The 21,967-nt window shown below is 37.4% G+C and overlaps 1 protein-coding gene across 1 annotated transcript in view; it reads right to left on the bottom strand.

The window, feature by feature from the left end:
* Positions 1–19,451, bottom strand: part of MAGT1 (magnesium transporter 1) — a 55,048-nt gene extending 35,597 nt beyond the window's left edge. The window contains exons 1-3 of the mRNA XM_045801304.2: positions 19,294–19,451; positions 4,607–4,776; positions 1,268–1,385 (exon numbers count right to left, since the gene is read on the bottom strand). Of these exons, the coding sequence (XP_045657260.1) occupies positions 1,268–1,385; positions 4,607–4,776; positions 19,294–19,395 (390 nt within the window). The 5' untranslated portion in view covers positions 19,396–19,451. The remainder of the gene's footprint in view (positions 1–1,267; positions 1,386–4,606; positions 4,777–19,293) is intronic.
* Positions 19,452–21,967: the final 2,516 nt, after the last annotated feature.

The raw sequence follows: 21,967 nt of genomic DNA, 5'->3' as shown, positions 1-21,967 counted from the left end.
ATGACACTACAGATAAAGGACTGGTATCCAAGATCTACAAAGAACTTCTCAAACTCAATACACGAGAAACAAATAAACAAATCAAAAAATGGGCAGAAGATATGAACAGACACTTTTCCAATGAAGACATACAAATGGCTAACAGACACATGAAAAAATGTTCAAAATCATTAGCCATCAAGGAAATTCAAATCAAAACCACACTGAGATACTAACCTTACGCCAGTTAGAATGGCAAAAATAGACAAGGCAAGAAACAACAATTGTTGGAGAGGATGTGGAGAAAGGGGATCCCTCCTACATTGTTGGTGGGAATGCAAGTTGGTACAGCCACTCTGGAAAACAGTGTGGAGGTCCCTTAAAAAGTTAAAAATTGAGCTACCCTATGATCCAGCCATTGCACTACTGGGTATTTACCCCAAAGATACAGATGTAGTGAAGAGAAGGGCCATATGCACCCCAATGTTCATAGCAGCAATGTCCACAATAGCTAAATCGTGGAAGGAGCCGAGATGCCCTTCAACAGATGACTGGATTAAGAAGTTGTGGTTCATATATACAATGGAATATTACTCAGCTATCAGAAAGAACGAGTTCTCAACATTTGCTACAACATGGACAGCACTGGAGGAGATAATGCTAAGTGAAATAAGTCAAGCAGAGAAAGACAACTATCATATGATTTCTCTCATCTATGGAACATAAAAACTAGGAAGATCGGTAGGAGAAGAAAGGGATAAAGAAAGGGGTGGTAATCAGAAGGGGGAATGAAACATGAGAGACTATGGATTATGAGAAACAAACTGAGGGCCTCAGAGGGGAGGGGGGTGGGGGAATGGGATAGGCTGGTGATGGGTAGTAAGGAGGGCACGTATTGCATGGTGCACTGGTTGTTATACACAACTAATGAATCATCGAGCCTTACATCGGAAACCGGGGTTGTAGTGTATGGTGACTAACATAATATAATAAAAAATCATTAAAAAAAAAAGAAATGTAAAGTACAGCATAAGGTATACAGTCAATAATATTGTAATAACCTTGTGTGGTAATGGATGGTGACTACCCTTATCACATTGAGCACTAAGTAATGTATGGAACTGTCATATCACTATGTTGTATACCTGAAAGCAATATAACATTATTTCCCAGTATATTTAGATAACAAGGAATATATAAATAAAACTTGTGGCTATTGAAAAAGATATATTCCACTTTATCTATTGTTAACTTATCCGTACTTAATAAAATAAGCCAAAGATCTTACCATCTGAAATACATCAGAGCCTTCATCAAAATCCACCATAGCAAAAAATATCCTGTTGGTAAATGCACTGGAGTATCGCCAGGAGTTTGCCAGGATCTGGAATTCTTCATCAGCTTGCCTGGATACAATCAAGTTTGTGGAGATAACATATAAGACATTTTTAAAAAGCAATCTAATTTATCAGCAGTAAAACAGAGCCAAAGAAGAAACAGCAGTTTTTCCAGTGGGGGAAATATTTAGAGAGAGAGAAAGAGACAGAGAGAGAGGGAGACAGAGAGAAAGAAACAAACACCAGTCAGGTTCTGCTGACAGGGTGAGGAGAAACCTTGGAAAATACTGCCATTGTTTTGGCATAAGAGAAGCCTTATCCTAAGTGATGGGGATTTCAACAGAAAGTAGTTACTTGACTCGGCTTCATACTTTGTGCTTGTTTCTTATCTCAAAGCTCTTTCAGTAGTCATTAGAAAAATCCAGCTAATCGTACAACAATTTTTTAATACTGGGTAAATTACTTGTAAGTGTTCAAAGACAAGGCTGAAGTATTTCCAGAGATAGTAGACTATAATAGTAATCCATTTTATAAATCTAATGTATAACATGCTATTATTTAGTAAACAAAAATACAGTCAGATGAATTAGGGTGAAAGATAAGAAGAATCTAGGGAATTGAGATTAACTGAAACCTCAAGTCATGTATGACTTTTCCCTTATTGCCCATATGCTTTCAGTTTCCAAGATGTGATAATTCTTCATTAGTGATTATCTTTTAAATCCATCCCTTCCCATTTATTTTCATTGCTATGAGCTAAAGTCAGATCCTTAATATCTGACATTAGAATATTAAAATACTGGCTCTGGTTTCTCCTCTTTCAATCCTTCTTACACTGCAATATACATCAGTCTTTTAAATTACTACTTTTCTGAAACTCTTACTCTTCTCAGAAGCCATTGTTGCATTCCTACTACCTTCAGGACAGTCCCCAAGCTTTTTCACTGGTTATTTAAGGTTCTTTATCATTCAATCCCAGTAAGGCATCTAACTTTTACATAGCCTTACTACTGATCAATATAAAACAGGATCTCTTAACTTCGGCACTTTATTTACCACCATCTCTGTACCCTTGTACACATCTTTACTTCTAATCAAAATATCCTACTTCTATCCAAATCTGATCCATCCATCTTGCCCTAATACAAAACCTTTCTTCTCCATTAGACCAACCCTAATCTTCCTGTTATATGTCCTTCCTGAAATTTTGTAGTATTTATGACGCACATAATCCATTTGGTATTTAATTATAAATTGCCTTACACTGCCAGCTAAATTTTCACGTGTGGAACTCATTTCCCTAGCCATATGATAAGGGTAGGGCATCTTACACTTCTCATCCTGATAGCACCAAATATATAGTATTATACACACTGCTGTTAATTTTTATGTTTTGAATGAGTTTAGGAAAATGTGAACTAATTTTAAATTCGGTCCTATAGAAAGTAAGATACTAATAAAAACCTTGATTAAATAAGAATGTCATTAATATGCATTTAGTACAGAATTATGAAGGAGTTTGTGTTTGTTCCCTAACATTTTTGTATACTCCTGATTGCTGAGTGAAATGACTAAATTAATAGTGATTCTAGATTTGAAGTTTATGTATAATTAATATGTACTATCCAGCATATGTGCCCAAAAATAAGTACTCTGGGATCAAATACCTTGACTACCTGGGGGGAAATCCTTTAAGAAAAGTTAGCAAGTCTTGGGGTAGCATAATGCATATTCTAAAAAAAAATTATCTAATCCTTCACATGGACGCAGGCTGTCAGAATTTGGAAAGCTGTCAAGATTCTATTAAATTAGTTCTTTACAGGGTAGCTTTGTCATTTCATTTAACATGAATTCCCAGATCACACATATTGATCTAAAAATATAAGTTAAAAAAACACCAAAAAGCAAAAGCTATTCTATTTTTTAATACCCACTATTTTTAATTTTGTTTAAAGAAATATAGTCCTGGGACACCTGGATGGCTCAGTCAGTTAAGCATCTGCCTTTGGCTCAGGTCATGATCCCAGGGTCCTGGGATCGAGTCCCATATCAGGCTCCCTGCTCAGTGGGGAGCCTCCTTCTCCCTTTGTCTGCAACTTACCCTGCTTGTGCTTGCTCTTGCTCTCTCTCTCTCTGTCAAATAAATAAAATCTTCATAAAAATATAGTCCTTTTCTTTAAAGAAATATCAATCTTTGTTTCTAAGATCATTCGGAAACAGTAAAATAAAATCAGTAAACCATTGTTTGATGAAAGTTTAAGTGAGATTAGTCTCCACTTCCAAGGTTTACAATCACTACAAAATAATCTAGAAAAAAGAAAACATCTCGGGGCGCCTGGGTGGCACAGCGGTTAAGCGTCTGCCTTCGGCTCAGGGCGTGATCCCAGCGTTATGGGATCGAGCCCCACATCAGGCTCCTCCGCTATGAGCCTGCTTCTTCCTCTCCCACTCCCCCTGCTTGTGTTCCCTCTCTCGCTGGCTGTCTCTATCTCTGTCGAATAAATAAATAAAATCTTTAAAAAAAAAAAAAAAAAGAAAGAAGACAACATCTCTAAATCATAAGTTTTTATTTTCTAAAAATGTTCTCCTGTAATTCCAAATTTGAATGTAGCTACCATTATTGCATTAATAATTATCTCTAGCTTTGGGTAGACCAGTTTAAAAGATTTTGGAACCAGGCACCTGGGTAGCTTAGCTCAGTCAGTTAAATGTCTACCGTCAGCTCAGGTCATGATCCCAGGGTTCTGGGATCGAGTTCCATATCAGACTCCCTACTTGGTGGGGAGTCTGCTTCTCCCTTTCCCCCTTCTCCTGGGCTCTCTCTCTCTCACTTGCCCACTCTCCCTCAAATAAATAAATAAAATCTTTAAAAAAAAGATTTTGGAACCTATTTCTCCACAAATGAGAGAACACTTGCTTTACTTACCTTTTGGGGTTGTTGTATAAAATAAGACTATGAAACTGAAATAACTTATAAATAGTAAAATACTGCATCAAGCCTATTGGCATACATTTATGTAAGTTGATACCAATTTATATGATGATTATTCAATTTTTAAGTTATTCCTATCATGGCTACCACAATACTTTATCCTTGCTCTTTGTTCCCCCCACTAATGTGGGCAAACAAGAAATGACTGTAAAAAAGGGCAATATGTGTTACTACAGACATCCTAAGGTATATACAGTAATTGTTTATGTACCCACTGAACTAATTTGGTTCTTCTAGGATTGAGAAACGGTTAAAATCTTATGTTATTTAATTTTAAAGTGTAGTTGAAAGTTCATACTTGCACACGACACACTGTCTGTGAAGTTGGAGAGCAGTGAACATGACAATAACGGAGTAGTTTCTTGGTGGGGCTTTAACAAGGCGACGGAACTTGTCTCCATTCATTCTTATTACAGGTCTTTTATTGGTCCATTCCATCAGTTGACTAACCTTTTCTGATAACACCATCTAAAAAAAAAAAAAAAAGGAGGAGCATGTGTTAATGCTCTCAGTGTGGCATTTGAAGTTCTTTTTAACTAGGCAACTTACTTAAAACCAAGACTAACAAGCAGAGGTACACAGAAACTGTGAGAAACCTAAAAATAAAATCTGATAATTGGGCCTGATAATTATTCTTAAAATTCTATTATTTCATGATGAGATTTAATCAGATACTATACTGTTGATGTGAATTATTTACTAATAAATAAAATACAAAATCATAAAACCTTTCATTTGCCAAAGATTCCAAAGAATATTGAGTTAAACCAGTTAGTTTTGTACAAGAATTTGCTTCTCAAAACCAAACCAAAATAAAAACAAAACACACCTATAAAGACACTGGAGTAGTTAAAACAATCTTGAAAACAAAGAATAAAATGGGAGGATCACTCCACCTGATTTTAAGGTTTAATATATAGGTATAATAAGCAAGGCAGAGTGGTACTGATGAAAGAATAGACTCATGGATCAATGGCACAGAAACAGACCTACATTAAGTATAGCCAACTGATTTTCCACAAAGGTGCAAAAACTCAGTAAAGCAAGGACAGCCTTTTCAACAAATAGTGCTGGAGCACATGGACATCCATGGTCAAAAACAGGAATCTCGAACTAAACTTCATACTTTATACAAAAATTAACTCAAACTGGATCACATACTTAAACATCAAAACGAAAACTGAAAATTTTAGAAAAAAAGAAAAAAGGGGCACCTGGCTGGCTCAGTCAGTGAAGCATGTGACTCTTGATCTCGGGGTTGTGAGTTCAAGCGCCACACTGGGCATACTGCTTACTTAAAAATTTTTTCTTTAGGAAAAAAATTAGGAGAGAACATTTAGGATCATGGGCTAGGGAAAGAGTTCTTAGACCTGAAACCAAAAAGCATGATTCATAAAAAAGAAAAAAAAAAGATAAACAACCTCACCAAACTTAAAATTTTTTCTCTAGGAAAGACCATGTTAAGAGGAGGAAAAGACAAGCTACAGAGTGGGAGAAAATATTTTCAAAATGCATATCTGACAAAGGATTAGTAGTTATAATATACTTTCAAAAACTATCAAAACTCGAGGTGCCTGGGCGGCTCAGTCAGGTAGGCATCTGACTCTTGGTTTCAGCTCAGGTCATGATCTCAGGGTCATGGGATCAAGCCCCATGTTGGGTTCTGTGCACAGCAGGGAGTCTGCTTGAGATTCTCTCCCTTTTCCTCTGTCCCTGCTCACCTGCACGCATGTGTGCTCTAATAAATAAGTAAATATAATCTTTAAAAAAAAAGAAATGGAACTTGTTTTTCCAGGAAGGGAATAGTAACATGGATTCTAAAAATGCATGATTTACCTTTAAAGCATGGCTGAGTTCAGCCAATACTGAAAAAAAAAATTATTTCCTGAGTATACCTATGAACAACAGAGAAAGAATGTACAAAAATTAGTTTTGTATCAGATGCAAAATAATTCCAGTAAAAGCCATAAAATGAATATGTCACAAATAGAAAACCAAATATAAACTCTAAGCCCATAGAGAAATATATACACTCTTAAAAGATTAGTACAACAAATAATTAACAAGACTTGTGGAACAATGATACTGAGGAAACAGATCACTCTAAACCAGGGTTTTACAACAGTGGCAATACTGACATCTTGAGCCAGATAATTCTTTGTTGTCAGGAGTTGTCCTGCATATTGTAGGATGTTGAGCAGCATCCCTGATCTCCACCCATCAGAGACCAGTAGTACCCCTACCTTCAGCTGCAACAACCAAAAATGTCTCCAGACATTGCCAGATAACCCCAGGGAGCAAAATTCCCCTCTTCCCTTACTGAGAATCACTGTTGTAAACTGAAAAGAATTTTCACAGTATGACTTAAGTTTTTATCATCTTAGTATGTATTCAATTTTTTAATTCATTACTGATCAGAATACAATATAAAATAAAAATGTGGCAATAAAGTAAACCAAAACTTCTCAGAGCAAGCCCTCAGCATAATGGGTAATAAACTTTCAATACCCATGTTTCTCCAGGTGTGGTTGGTATAAAGGAGCTTGTTAGATGTTAAGACTTCCAGGTTTCATCTTCTAGTAAATTTGATTCAGTAGGTCTACTGTAGGTTCCAAGAATATGAAATTTTAACAGGTAACCCAAGTGATTCTTTATATACCCTGAAGTTTCAGAACTACTGCTATACATTCTCATTCTTATGGACAGAGACTACATATGGACAGAGACCTATACATAACATAGGGAAATTAAATAAACATTAAGCTATTCAAATGATGAACAGAAGAAAAAAAACACATCATTCCTAATAATAAACCACTACCTGATCTTCCTGGAATGACTGAAGAATGTGATATATTTTAGATAAGTCAAATATAACATCTTAATAATTAAGACACTTTTAAAAAATTCCACTAGAGTTAACATACAGTGTTATATTAGTTTCAGGTGTACAATACAGTGATTCAACAATTCTTACATTCCTCAGCCCTCATCAAAATAAGTGTACTCTTAATCCCCTTCACCTACTTCACCCATCCTCCATCCACCTCCCCTTTGGTAACCACCTGTTCATTCTCTATAGTTAAGAGTCTGCTTTTTGGTTTGTCTTTTTTTCCTTTGTTTTATTAATTCCACATAAGATTGAAATCATATGGTATTTGCCTTTCTCTGACTGCCTTACTTCACATAGCATTATACTCTCTAGTTCCATCCATGTTGTTGCAAATGGCAAGATTTCGTTCTTTTTTATGGCTGAATAATATACACACGCACACATATATATGGATAAAGATGATATGATATATATTCATATACATGTATCACATATACATATATTCATATACATATATATATATATATCACATCATCTTTATCCATTCATCTATCAATGGACACTTGGGATGCTACCATAATTTGGCTATTGTAAATAATGCTGTGATAAACATAGGGGTGCATATATCCTTTTGAATTAGTGTTTTTGTATTCTTTGTGTAAATACCCAGTAGTGCAATTACTGGATCATATGGTAATTATATTTTTAATTTTTTGAGGAACCACCATACTGCCACAGTGGCTGCACCAGTTTGCATTTCCACCAACAGTGCACTAGGGTTCCTTTTTTTCCATATCCTTGCCAACACTTGTTTCTTATTTTTCATTTTAGCCATTCTGCCAGGTGTGAGGTGACATCTCATTGTACTTTTGATGTGCATTTCCCTGATGATCAGTGATACTGAGCATCTTTTCATGGAAAGATGTCTATTCATGTCTTCTGCCAATTTTTAATTGGATTATTTGTGTTTTTCTGGTGTTGAGTTATAGAAATTCTTTATATATTTTGGATACTAACCCTTTATTGGATATGTCATTTGCAAAAATCTTCTCCCACTCCGTAGGTTGCCTTTTAGTTTTGTTGATTGTTTCCTTCACTGTACAGAAGGTTTTTTTTTTTTTTAAAGATTTTATTTATTTATTCGACAGAGATAGAGACAGCCAGCGAGAGAGGGAACACAAGCAGGGGGACTGGGAGAGGAAGAAGCAGGCTCATAGCAGAAGAGCCTGATGTGGGGCTCGATCCCAGATCGCCGGGATCACGCCCTGAGCCGAAGGCAGACGCTTAACCGCTGTGCCACCCAGGCGCCCCTGTGCAGAAGCTTTTTATCTTAGCAGAAGCTTTTTATCTTAATGAATTCCGAATAGTTTATTTTTGCTTTTGTTTCCCTTGCCTCAGGAGACGTATCTAGAAAAATGTTGCCAAATGTCAGACACATTTTCTAGACATATCTAGAAAAAAAGGCCAATGTCAGACTTTACTGCCTGTGCTCTTCTAGGATTTTTATAGTTTCAGGTCTCACATTTAGGTCCTTAATCCATTTTGAGTTTATTTTTGGATATGTAAAAACATGGTCTCGTTTTCCCCACACCATTTGTTGAAGGGACTTTTTTCCATTGCACATTCTTGCATCCTTTTTTTTAAAATATTTTATTTATTTATTTGAGAGAGAGAGAGCCAGCAAGAGAGGGAACACAGGCAGAGGGAGTGGGAGAGGAAGAAGCAGGCTCCCAGCGGAGGAGCCTGATGTGGGGCTTGATTCCAGAACACCGGGATCACGCCCTGAGCCGAAGGCAGACGCTTAATGACTGAGCCACTCAGGCACCCCACATTCTTGCATCCTTTGTTGAAGATTAATTGACCACATATAATTGAGGGTTTGTTTCTGGGGTTCCTAGTGTTCCGTTGATCAATGTGTCTATTTTTGTGCCAGTGCCATACTGTTTTGATTATTACAGCTTTGCAGTACAACCTGAAGTCTGGAATTGTGATACCTCCAGCTTTATTTTTTTTTTCAAGACTGCTTTTTCTATTCGGGGTCTTTTGTGGCTCCATACAAATTTTAGGGTTGTTTATTCTAGTTCTATGTTAAATGCTGCTGGTATTTTGATAGGGATTACATTAGATCTATAGATTGCTTTGGGTAGCATGGACATTTTAACAATATTTGTTCTTTCTATCCATGAGCATGGAATATCTTTCTATCTGTTTGTGTCATCTCCAATTTCATTCATCAGTGTTTTATAGTTTTTAGAGTACAGGTCCTAGCCACTTCTTTCACTAGTCCTCTGACTTCTCTAGTATATGGTTTTATAAAGGAATTTCTCTTTTCTTCACATTTGAGTTGAAAGCTTTCTTGATTGTCTAGTACTGAAGAATCTTCTTCCTTAGGATACCTTTCATCCATTATCAAGAGCCCACCGTTTGAATACTGAAAGCTACGGCTCAGAAATAAAACTTTTGTTTTTCTACAGCATCTTTACTAAGTCCCACTATGCACTCCCCAGATCTCCCTTTATTTTCCAGAGACATAACCTTCAAAGAATTAAAATGTTGCCCACACCCTTCATGTCCTTCTATTTATTATTTAATATTTTAAAGTTAAGAACCACAAAGGACTATAGTACAGAAAAGAGGTTTATCAAATGAATTATTCAGCAACTAAAAAAAGCAATTGATTTGGAAACAACTCCTTTTGCAAATACTATTTCCACTAATAGCTTCACTAAACATTTAAGAAAATATATCCATCCAGTTTTTAATTTGCATTAGATATATTTATTCAAAACAAAATATAGGCTTGCTATGGAAAAACATTAAATGTATAAGGAAGGACTTTTATAATCAATTTCCCCCCTTCCTGGACTACATTATTTATTTTTGACTCAAAAAAAAACAAGAAAGAGCAATATTATTCACAACTAAAATACTAACCAGCAAAGTTAAGTAAGCTTGAACTCCCTGTTCTCTTGAAACATTTTAATTAGTATGACCACAAAATAATCCTAACAGGAAGTCAATTAATATCCCTAATCCTGTTAGCAATAATCAAGTATGATGAACATTTTAGGCCTATGAAGGATTAAGAGGGCCAAGAAAAGGCAGTGACACAATAGTTTAATTTTGCTCTACCTGCTTGCATAATAGTTATCTAAATTAGCTCTAGTAAACTAGATTAAGTCTGAACAACTACAAATTCTTCTACTGCTCCTGAATCTCTCTCATGAAAAATAGCATATAGGAATCCATTATTATTTAAAGCTGAAATCTGATCCTGCCATTAAGATTTCTTCTGAATTTCAGAAGTAATAAAGCTAAACATCACCAGTCTGAATTCTTCTAAAATGCACCTCCCTTCCCCCACCTCCAAACCTATTTGACTGTATCTGTGCTCTACACCATCAGGGTTTATTTACAAAAATTCTTGGTATTTTTAGTTTTCTTAATCATCCACTAGTTTTCAGACATTAGTAAAGTAAGATTCCTGGTTAAGCAATACATGTCCAACTCCATCCTCAAATTAAGAGTGACACTAAACAGATCTGGAAACATATCTGGCAGATAACAACTGAAAGAATCAGACAATGAACCGAGAAGAGAACATTTTTAATCCTTAAATGTCATGTGCTCCATTCTCAGTGTACCTAATTTCTGGACAGGACTAAAATACACTCTGTCCCCTCTCCGTGATGTTTTGGTTATAGGGGGTACCTCAATTTGTTTTGCAACTGCTACTGGGCCTTTGATTCTTAGTAATAAGGTATTTTCTAAAGAATCACAGAGATTTTGCACATTTGACAATTTCATTTCTCAGTTTTCAAAGCAATGTCAGAAAGTGTAGAAGTTTTTCCAACAATAACCTGCCTTGTCAAAATACGCAGTAATTCTATTTTCTGAATATCCATAAAAACATCACAAAAAGATCAACCAAAAAATATTTTACTACCACAGAGGAACACAATCTTATTTTCTAATACTCATTTAATGTCTTCTACATGCAGGGATGGCATTAGACACCTTACTGCCCTCATTTAATTTACACAATATGCAAACAGGCATTTTTGCATTCTACTGAAAACGAAAATGAGACTCAGTAACTGGCTAAGGATCATTAGGGTTGCATTAACACATATGCTATTTATCCAACAGTACATTAAAAGGATTATCGATCATGACCAGGTGGGATTTATTCCTGGGGATGCAAGGGTGGTTCAACATTCGCATATCAACCAATGTGATAGAACACATTAATAAAGACAAGAACTATATGATCCTCTCAATTGGTGCAAAAAAAGCATTTGACAAAATACAGCATCCTTTCCTGATTAAAACTCTTCAGAGTGTAGGGATAGAGAGTACATTCCTCAATTCCATAAAAACCATCTGTGAAAAGCCCACAGAGAATATCATTCTCAATGGGGAAAAGTTGAGAGCTTTTCCTTAAGATCAGGAACACAACAAGGATGCCCACTTGTGCCGCTATTGTTCAACATAGTACTGGAAGTCCTAGCCTCAGCAATCAGACAACAAAAAGAAATAAAAGGTATTCAAATTGGCAAAGAAATAGTCAAATTCTCTCTCTTCACAGATGACATGATATTTTATGTGGAAAACCCAAAAGACTCGACCCCCAAATTACTAGAATTCATACAGCAATTCAGTCATGTGACAGGATACAAAATCAATGCACAGAAATCAGTTGCTTTTCTAGCTTCTGCACAGCCAAGGAAACAGTCAAAAAAACTAAGAGGCAGCCCACGGAATGGGAGAATGTATTTGCAAATGACACTACAGATAAAAGACTGGTATCCAAGATCTACAAAGAACTTCTCAAACTCAATACACGAGAAACAAATAAACAAATCATAAAATGGGCAGAAGATATGAACAGACACTTTTCCAATGAAGACATACAAACGACTAACAGACACATGAAAAAATGTTCAAAATCATTAGCCATCAAGGAAATTCAAATCAAAACCACACTGAGATACCACCTTACGCCAGTTAGAATGGCAAGAATAGACAAGGCAAGAAACAACAATTGTTGGAGAGGATGTGGAGAAAGGGGATCCCTCCTACATTGTTGGTGGGAATGCAAGTTGGTACAGCCACTCTGGAAAACAGTGTGGAGGTCCCTTAAAAAGTTAAAAATTGAGCTACCCTATGACCCAGCCATTGCACTACTGGCTATTTACCCCAAAGATACAGACGTAGTGAAGAGAAGGGCCATATGCACCCTCATGTTCATAGCAGCATTGTCCACAAGAGCTAAATCGTGGAAGGAACCGAGATGCCCTTCAACAGACGAATGGATTAAGAAGTTGTGGTCCATATATACAATGGAATATTACTCGGCTATCAGAAAGAACGAGTTCTCAACATTTGCTGCAACATGGAAGGCACTGGAGGAGATAATGCTAAGTGAAATAAGTCAAGCAGAGAAAGACAATTATCATATGATTTCTCTCATCTATGGAACATAAGAACTAGGAAGATCGGTAGGGGAAGAAAGGGATAAAGAAAGGGGGTAATCAGAAGGGGGAATGAAGCATGAGAGACTATGGACTCTGAGAAACAAACTGAGGGCTTCAGAGGGGAGGGAGGTGGGGAATGGGATAGACTGGTGATAGGTAGTAAGGAGGGCACGTATTGCATGGTGCACTGGGTGTTATACACAACTAATGAATCATCGAACTTTACATCAGAAACCAGGGATGTACTGTATGGTGACGAACATAATATAATAAAAAAACATTTAAAAAATTCAGTTGCTTTCCTATACACTGACAATGTAACTACAGAAAGAGAAATTAGGGAATTAATTCCATTTATAATAGCACCAAAAACAATAAGATACCTAGGAATAAACCTAGCCGAAGAGGTAAAGGATCTATACTCTAGAAACTACAGAACACTTATGAAAGAAATTGAGGAAGACACAAAAAGATGGAAAAACATTCCATGCTCGTGGATTGGGAGAATAAACATTGTTAAAATGTCTATGCTGCCCAGAGCAATCTCCACTTTCAACGCCATCCCTATTAAAATACCATTGGCATTTTTCAAAGAACTGGAACAAACAATCCTAAAATTTGTGTGGAACCATAAAAGACCCCAAGTCGCCAAAGAAATGTTGGAAAAGAAAAATAAAGCTGGAGGCATTTCGTGCCATATTACAAAGCTGTGATCACCAAAACAGCATGGTACTGGCACAAAAACAGACACATAGATCAATGGAACAGAACAGAGTCTCCAGAAATGGACCCTCAACTCTATGGTCATCCAATCTTCAACAAATCAGGAAAAAATATCCAATGGAAAAAAAGCCAGGCTCTTCAATAAATGGTGCTGGGGAAATTGGCCAGCTATATAAAAGAAGAATGAGACTTGTCCATTCTCTTATACCATACACAAAGATAAACTCTAAATGGATGAAAGACCTCGATGTGAGACAGGAATCCATCTAAATCCTAGAGGAGAACATAGATAGTAACCTCTTCGACAACGGCCACAGTAACTTCTTTCATGACACATCTCCAAAGTCAAGGAAAACAAAAGCAAAAATGAACTTTTGGGACTTTCAAGATAAAGAGCTTCTGCACAGCAAAGGAAACAGTCAACAAATCTAAGAGGCAACCCACAGAATGGGAGAAGATATTTGCGAATGACATTACAGATAAAGGGCTGATATCCAAGATCTATAAAGAACTTCTCAAACTCCACACTCAAAAAACAAATAAGTCAAAAAATGGGCAGAAGACATGAACAGACACTTCTCCAAAGAAGACATACAAACGGCCAACAGACACATGAAAAAATGTTCAACATCACTAGCCATCAGGGAAATTCAAATCAAAACCACATTGAGATACCACTTTACACCAGTTAGAATGGCAAAAATTAACAAGGCAGGAAACAAATGTTGGCGAGGATGCGGAGAAAGGGGAACCCTCTTACACTGTTGGTGGGAATGCAACTGGTACAGCCACTTCAGAAAACACTCTGGACGTTTCTTAAAAAGTTAAAAATAGAGCTACCCTGTGACCCAGCAATTGCACTACTGGTCATTTACCTGAAAGATACAGATGTAGTGGAAAGAAGGGGCACGTGCACCCCAATGTTCACACAGCATTGTCCACAAGCCAAACCATGGAAGGAGCCAAGATGCCCTTCAACAGACGAATGGATAAAGATGTGGTTCATATATACAATGGAATATTACTCAGCCATCAGAAAGGATGAATACCTTCCATTTGCATCAACATGGATGGGACTGGAGGAGATTATGCTAAATGAAATAAGTGAAGCAGAGAAAGATAATTATCATATGGGTTCACTCATATGTGGAACATAAGGAATAGCATGGAGGACATTAGGTGGAGGAAGGGAAAACTGAAGAGGGGGAAATCAAAGGGAGAGACGAACCATGAGAGACTATGGACTCCAGGAAACAATCTGAGGGTTTCAGAGGGGTGGGGGGAAACGGGTAACCTGGTGATGGGTATTAAGGAGGGCACAAGTTGTGACGAGCACTGGGTGTTATATTCAAATAATGAATCATGGAACATTACATCAAAAACTAATGACATACTGTATGGTGACTAATACAACATAACAAAAAGATATCTACATTTTCGACACAAAAAAACATATGCTCTTTAAAATTTTACAAAATTTTTTTGAAAACTGAGAAAGGGGAGAAAATCTATCATCCTAGCATTATTATGATCATTTTTATTAGGTTTCAGTATGCTATGTGCATTCACTGTTTTCCATATTTCATTTTCTCTATTATAGATTCCCAGAAGTAGATCAGGATATATAGATCATTTTATCAAAGGCTATGCTTTTTCATTTTTATCATGCTGCCTTCCTAAAATGACACCAGATGCAAGGACAAACAACTTCCCTTCTACCACAGGGGGATATAATTCATCTAAAAATAAAATAAGTCATTGCAAAAGAAGTCTTTGTGACCTAGCAGAGAGCACTGGGTTTGCAGTCAGACCAGGGACGGAATTCCAGCTCAGTCTCTAGAGCTGTCTTCTTTGGGCAAGCCCCCGATAATCTCTCTTGTTCAACATCAGTCCCCTCTTCACTAATCTTTGTAAAGGGATTAATACTTACTCTGCAGGGTTATTGTGAGGATTATAGGTAACGCATATAAACCATTGTGCCTGGCATGTAGAAGGCATTGAATAAATATTAGAGAATAATGTTCCAGTGAAAACACTATTATAGGCATAAATAATCAGACAAGTAAGATAGCATTACATTTAACAATAGACAACCAGGAGGAACTTGAGTGATTTTTAATTATATTAATTTAGGAAAATCGTCTTTTAATTTTTTTTAATTTTTTGAATTTGTCAGAGAGACAGAACACAAGCTGGGGGGAGAGGCAGAGGGAGAAGTAGGCCCTGAGATCACGACCTGAGCTGAAGGCAGACGCTTAACCGACTGAGCCACCCAGGCATCCTGAAATGTGTCTTTTTAAAAGGAATACTTAAGATTATAAGCCCAGGCAACCTACTATTTAAAGGCACATCTACTATGGTGGATAGACCTGGGATTTTTTAAAAAATGTTTTCAAAAATTGACCAAAAGAAGTATTCTACAACAGAACACCTATATTTTATTTATTTTTTAATAATGATATTTTTTTATTATGTTAGTCACCGTACAGTACATCCCTGGTTTTGATGTAAAGTTCCATGATTCATTAGTTGCGTATAAAACCCAGTGCACCATGCAATACGTGCCCTCCTTACTACCCATCACCAGTCTATCCCATTCCCCCACCCCCCTCCCCTCTGAAGCCCTCAGTTTGTTTCTCAGAGTCCATAGTCTAGGAGAAGAAAGGGATAAAGAAAGGGGGGGTAATCAGAAGGGGGAATGAAGCATGAGAGAACACCTATATTTTAAAAGTGTCTCAAGTAGTATCACAGTCATCTTTTTTTAAAGATTTATTTTTATTTTTTTAATATTTATTTGAGAGAAAGAGTGAGAGAGAGAGAGAGATCAAGTAGGAGCGGGGGTAAGGAGCAGAGGGGAGGGGAGAAGCAGACTCTCCCACTGAGCAGGGAGCCCCACACGGTGTTTGATCCCAGGACCCTGGGATCACGACCTGAGCCAAAGGCAGACACTCAACCAACTGGGCCATCCAGGTGCCCCTTAAATATTTATTTTTATTTTAGAGAGAGAGACAACATGCAAGCAGGGTGGGAGAAGCGGGGTAGAGGGAGAGGGAGAGAGGATCCTGAAGCAGACTCCCCACTGAGCAGTGTTTGATCATGACCTGAGCCTAAACTAAGAGTTGGACACTTAACTGCCTGAGCAACCTAGGTGCCCCACAGCAATCTTTTTTAAACAGCCTAAAACCTCCTCAGTTACAGAGGAAAGGGATAAAAGCTAAGCCATGTTTACCATCCTATATTAATTCCTTCTTTACTGATGAGAAAGTCCAATTTTAGGTTGTGAAACCTAAACAAACTGCAACTGAAAGAACAGATTCCTGACCCTACATACACACATTTATTTAATTAATTTCATGTTTATCAAGGACATTTTTGACACTGCTAGGTGCCAGGAAAACAAAAAGTAATTTAAAGGTACCTGTTTTTTTTAAAAAAAAAGTATATTCAAGATGCTCACAGTCTAATGGGGAAGACTGATATATGAACAATGGTAATATGATGTACTGAATTCATTTCAGTTCACCTGGGGGGACCAGGAAAAGCTTGCTTGTGGAAGAAGGTAATGTTTGAGCTAAGACTTGAAGAGTAGGAATCCTCAGGGGCGCCTGGGTGGCTCAGTCAAGTTAATCATCCGCCTTCGTCTGATGTCACGATCTCAGGGTTCTGGGATGGAACCCCCTGTCAGGCTCCCTGCTCAGCAGGGAGTCTGCTTCTCCCTTCTCTCTCCCTTTGCCTCTCCCTGCTTGTGCACACGCCCTCTCTCTCTCAAATAAATAAATAAATAAATTTTTAAAAAATGGGACATCTGGGTGGCTCAGTCAGCTAAGCGTCTCACTTCGGCTCAGGTCATGATCTCAGGGTTCTGGGATGAAGCCCGGCATCATCATGCTCCCTGCTCAGCAGGGAGCCTGCTTCTCCCTCTGCCTGCTGCTTCCCCTGCTTGTGCTCTCTCTCACTCTCTCTCTGTGACAAATAAAATCTTTTTAAAAAAATCTTAAAAAAAAAAGAGTAGGAATCCTCACGTGAATGAGAGGGTGGGGTGAGAGAGAAGGAAAATACTCCAGCAGAAGTCCAGCAAAATACAGACACTTGCAAGAGAATATAGAAAGATCAAGGAAGGCAGGTAATTCAATATGACTTGTATAGGAAGGAGCTTGGACTAAGATAAGAAGCAGAAAAGGGTCAGGCTACAGAAGCCCTTTTATACTTTGCAAAACAGGTTAAAAGGTTTTCAGATTTTCATGTTGGCATCTCTGGCAATACTATGAAGGATGGGTTCAAGGATGACCAGTTAGGCAGTATTGCAATAGATTTGTAAGAGCAATAAGGGTCTGAAAAGTGTGCATCATGGGAAAGGAGTTGGAATCTGATTCCTTTTTAAACTATTTTATTGAGATAAAATTTACATAACATAAAATCCACCACGTTAACCATTTTAAAGCATATAATTTATTGCTGATTCCTTTTAAAAATAACCTATCTCCTGCTAGGCCCTTCTGCTTCTACTCCAGTGAAAGATTAAATGAATAAATATAATTAAACTGGACAAAACAGTAGTTTTACAAAAATCTTCACTTCTCTTATTTATAAAAAGTGGTTACTGTAGAAATTCAGACAATACCAGTACATAAGGTAAAAAGTGAAAGTGTTCCCCTAATGAACAATCCCAACTACCCAGAGAAAGCCACTCTTAAGACTGTTGTGTATCCTTACAAAAATTGCTCTATACATACATATGCACTTATATATGGGTGGTCTTGTGTTTTTGCATAAAAGGCATCTAAAATACAAAGTATTGCTCTATATCTTGTTATCCATGTAAAAACGTCTTGGAATCCTCTGAAAAATATCCTGTTCGCTATACCTTTGAAAACTGTATGTTTTTATTTTACTTTCTGCCAACCTAATAAGTAACTCATTCTAATTTGCTGGCTTATTTTTTTTTTCTTATCGAATAGTTCAAATATTCAGAAACAGAAAAGATAATTTCCTTTAAATTCAGCTCAAGTTGACAAGCATCTGAGATATCTAAATGATATTTTAAAAGTGTGTGTACAGGTGTTGTGTACTACAGGAAGCACAAAATGCACAGGAACTAGCGTAAGACTGACCTAGGGTTTTAGTCCTTGTTCTGCAACAAGTAACTGTGTAAGCTTAGGACTCGGTTTTCTTCAAACATAAAATCAGGGAGCATAAATAATATAAAAAGTTATAAGTAATCCTGAAAGCTCTAAGAGCATATGGCTCTCAGTCACAAATGTTTCAAAACACCATGTTAAAATATCTTTGCTTGGACTGCTTAATGATAAGGAAAGAATACTGTATCTCCTCTACTTGCCACAGTCAGTAAATTCCACAAAGAGGGAATATTAGTTTTTGTTCATTTATGCATACCAAGCTCCTACAACAGTGCTTGGCACATTTGATATTGGTAAATTATTGAAATGGCTTAAGAGCTTCCATCCCAGTAAATTGCTTTGAATCAATTATTTGGACAATGTCATAAACACGGCATTGTTTAGCTTTTCAGTTTAATTCTCACATTCCTGAAGCGAAAATGCTACAAACATATAGCTCTTAGGCATCTATAAGGGAGTTACATCTACTGACAGCAGAAAATTTCAAGAAATTCTACCCCCGGACCTACAGTGAAACTTCCCCTACCACCTGATGGGGCCCATACTCAAAGTAGTGTCAACACTCTCAGCTATGTACACGCACAGGCCTATAGAAGCCAGGTTGTCATCTACCCCACCCCTCTGAGGCTCTACATCCCTAGAAGACAAGGAGTTACAGTTTCTTCTCTCGCGAACATCATAACTCTTAAAAATGGTGAAATTGGAGCCACCAAAAGACACAGAACCAATGGGGAAAGGGGATGGGAAGGAGTACAGACCCTCTCAAGCCCCATTCTTTGGGAAAAGCCCGTGTTGCTGCAAACAGCGTCCTCACCTCCTTCTTTCTTTGGGCAGAGGCTGAGGAAACCCCGTAACTGAGCAGCAGCGCCACCGCCATGTTCGCGGAGACACACCAAAGCCACCAACGCGCTGCCATGTTCGCTTCTCTCTGTCTCTCTCGGAGAAGCGAAACTTTCCTGGGCTGGGTCTGAGTGCGCGGCGTGAGAACAGACAAACCAGCCCCCTGTCCCTCCTCATTGGTCCAGCTCAGCCCCGCTGGGCGACCCTTCACAGTACGTCACGACGCTCTACCGCTAGCAGCACGCTGAAAGACGGTTCACTTCTAATTGGTCTCCGTTAGCCAATAGAAAAAGGATAATCTGGTGGTTTTTCATTGGTTCGCTAAGGATGATTAACTGCCCCTTTCATTTACGTAAAGATAAGGCGTTCAATGCGCGGGCACGGGCGCATGCGCAGTTGTAAAGGGTTGCGGGTTTTTTTTTTCCTAGCCCAAAATGGCTTCAGGTTGTTAAAACGAAATATCTTCCCCCTCATTTAGAAGTCTTTGAAATCCGCCTTGTTTGTGCAATATTTTAGAAAATTCGGACGTAGCCACGTGATTGTTAGCTATCTTATTCCCTCATTCTGCCTCTAAAGTTTTTCAACTCAAGATGTAAAAAGTAAAAGCAGGAAAGCAGAAATACACTTAATATCACTGAAGATTTTTAAAAGTAAATGAGCAAGAACTTGTTGAATACCATCTGTGTCCCAGGAACTGTGCCATGTGCCGTGTATAAAGCGGACATCAAAAGTGATTTTTAAAGTTGCTTTTTCATGACATTTTTAAAGTTAAACTTACTAATTTATTATTTTATGATATGTACTTAAATTTCGGGTTATAGACAGCAAATGCCGACTTTTTATTATTTTGTTTGGGAGATGAGCATGAAACCAAGGTTGTAAGGAAGATTTCTGTCTTTTTAGTTTTTGTGTCATAGTCCATTTTCATTAAACACCAATTCCCCCATGTTTCCCCTAAAAAATAATAAAAATCCTACATAGCTGAAGAAGTTTCCATTTATTTGGTCCAGTTTTGTTTATCATAGTGGGTTGTAAAACAGATGATTGAACTAGGGAAGAATAATATACTCAAGAGGAAAAATACCAAGAAAATAAGATCAGTTGTCTATAATTTGGATTTATTTCCATGCTGTGAAACATCATATGACTACTCTTTTATTCCTTGCTGGGGGACACATGCACACAACATGCACAGAGAAAAAGAATCTCATTATGTTGGAGAGACAAAAATATGTGTATGGAAAGGAAAAGAGCTGGTTCTGAAGTGAAGATATGTGAACTGGAGATATGAAAAACATTTTAAGATGTTTACAGACACTCGTAATAAGAATAATACAAAATAAAAGTATATGGAGACATGCTGTTTGATTCCATTTATATGACATTTTGGAAAAGACAAAGGGACAGAGAATAGATCAGTGGCTATCTGGGGCTGGATGTGGGGAGAGAGGTTGACTACAAAGGAGCCACACAAGGAAATTTTTGTGGTGATGGAACTGTCATGTACTTTATTGTTGGGGTGGTTACACAAGGCACTTGTCAAAACTCACAGACCAGTACACCAAAAAAGAATGAATTTTACTGCATGTAAATTGAATGAATAAAAATTAAGGTAAATTTTTAAAGAACACAGAAATCTTGCCTATCATATTGGCAAAAATTCAATGCATGCCATCATCAAGGTTGTGGGGAAACATGCACCCTTATACAATGCTGGGGGAAATGCAAAATGGCATATCTATGGAGGGTAAGCTGACAATATCTAGCAAAACTACATACACTTTTATCCTCTGATCCAGCAATCCCACTTGGAGGAATGTACTCCAAAAAATAAGAATATATGTACACAAAATTATTCATTTTAGCACTATTTATAATTGAAATATTCTCAAAAATACCCAAATGTTCAAATATAGGAGACTGATTGAATATATTATGGTACATTGTTGGTTTACAGACTGGCCCCTGTACATGCAGGGCAAGGAGAGACCGAGGAGAGACTGAGGCAGACCACTCTAGGTTGATAGGGTTTTTAAAATTTTTATTTATTTTTTATTTTTAAAGATTTTATTTATTTATTTGAAAGAGAGAGAGAGTTCATGAGTGAGCATGAGCAGGGTAGGGGCAGAAGGAGAGGGAGAAGCTGACTTCCCACTGAGTGTGGAGCCTGACCTGGGGGCTCAATCCCAGGACCCCAAGATCATGACCTGAGCTGAAGTCAGATGCTTAACCGCCTAAACCACCCAGGAGCCCCTAAAATTTTTATTTTTCTTCTTGAAGTATAGTTGACATACAATGTTACATTTGTTTCAAGCATACAACATAGTGATTTTATAATTCTATACATTATGCAGTGCTCACCACCATAAGTGTGGTCACCATCTGTCACCATACCACATTATAAAAATATTATTGACTAAATTCCCTATGCTGTCCTTCTTATCTCCATGGCTTATTTATTTTACAACTGGAAGGTTGTACTTCTTAATCCCCTTCACCTATTTCATCTATCCTCCCTCCCTCTGGCAACCACCTGCTTGTATTTATGAGTCTGTTTCTGTTTTTTGTTTGTTAATTAATTTTTTTTTAGATTCCACATATAAGTGAGATTGTATGGTATCTGTCTTTCTCTATCTGACTTATTTTAC

This window comes from Ursus americanus, chromosome X (assembly GCF_024610735.1).
Source record: "Ursus americanus isolate L20-20 chromosome X, mUrsAme1.1.p, whole genome shotgun sequence".
In the NCBI taxonomy this organism is placed as follows: domain Eukaryota; kingdom Metazoa; phylum Chordata; class Mammalia; order Carnivora; family Ursidae; genus Ursus; species Ursus americanus.
The sequence above is the reverse complement of the archived record's forward strand: the minus strand, read 5'-3'. Positions and strand labels throughout refer to the sequence as shown.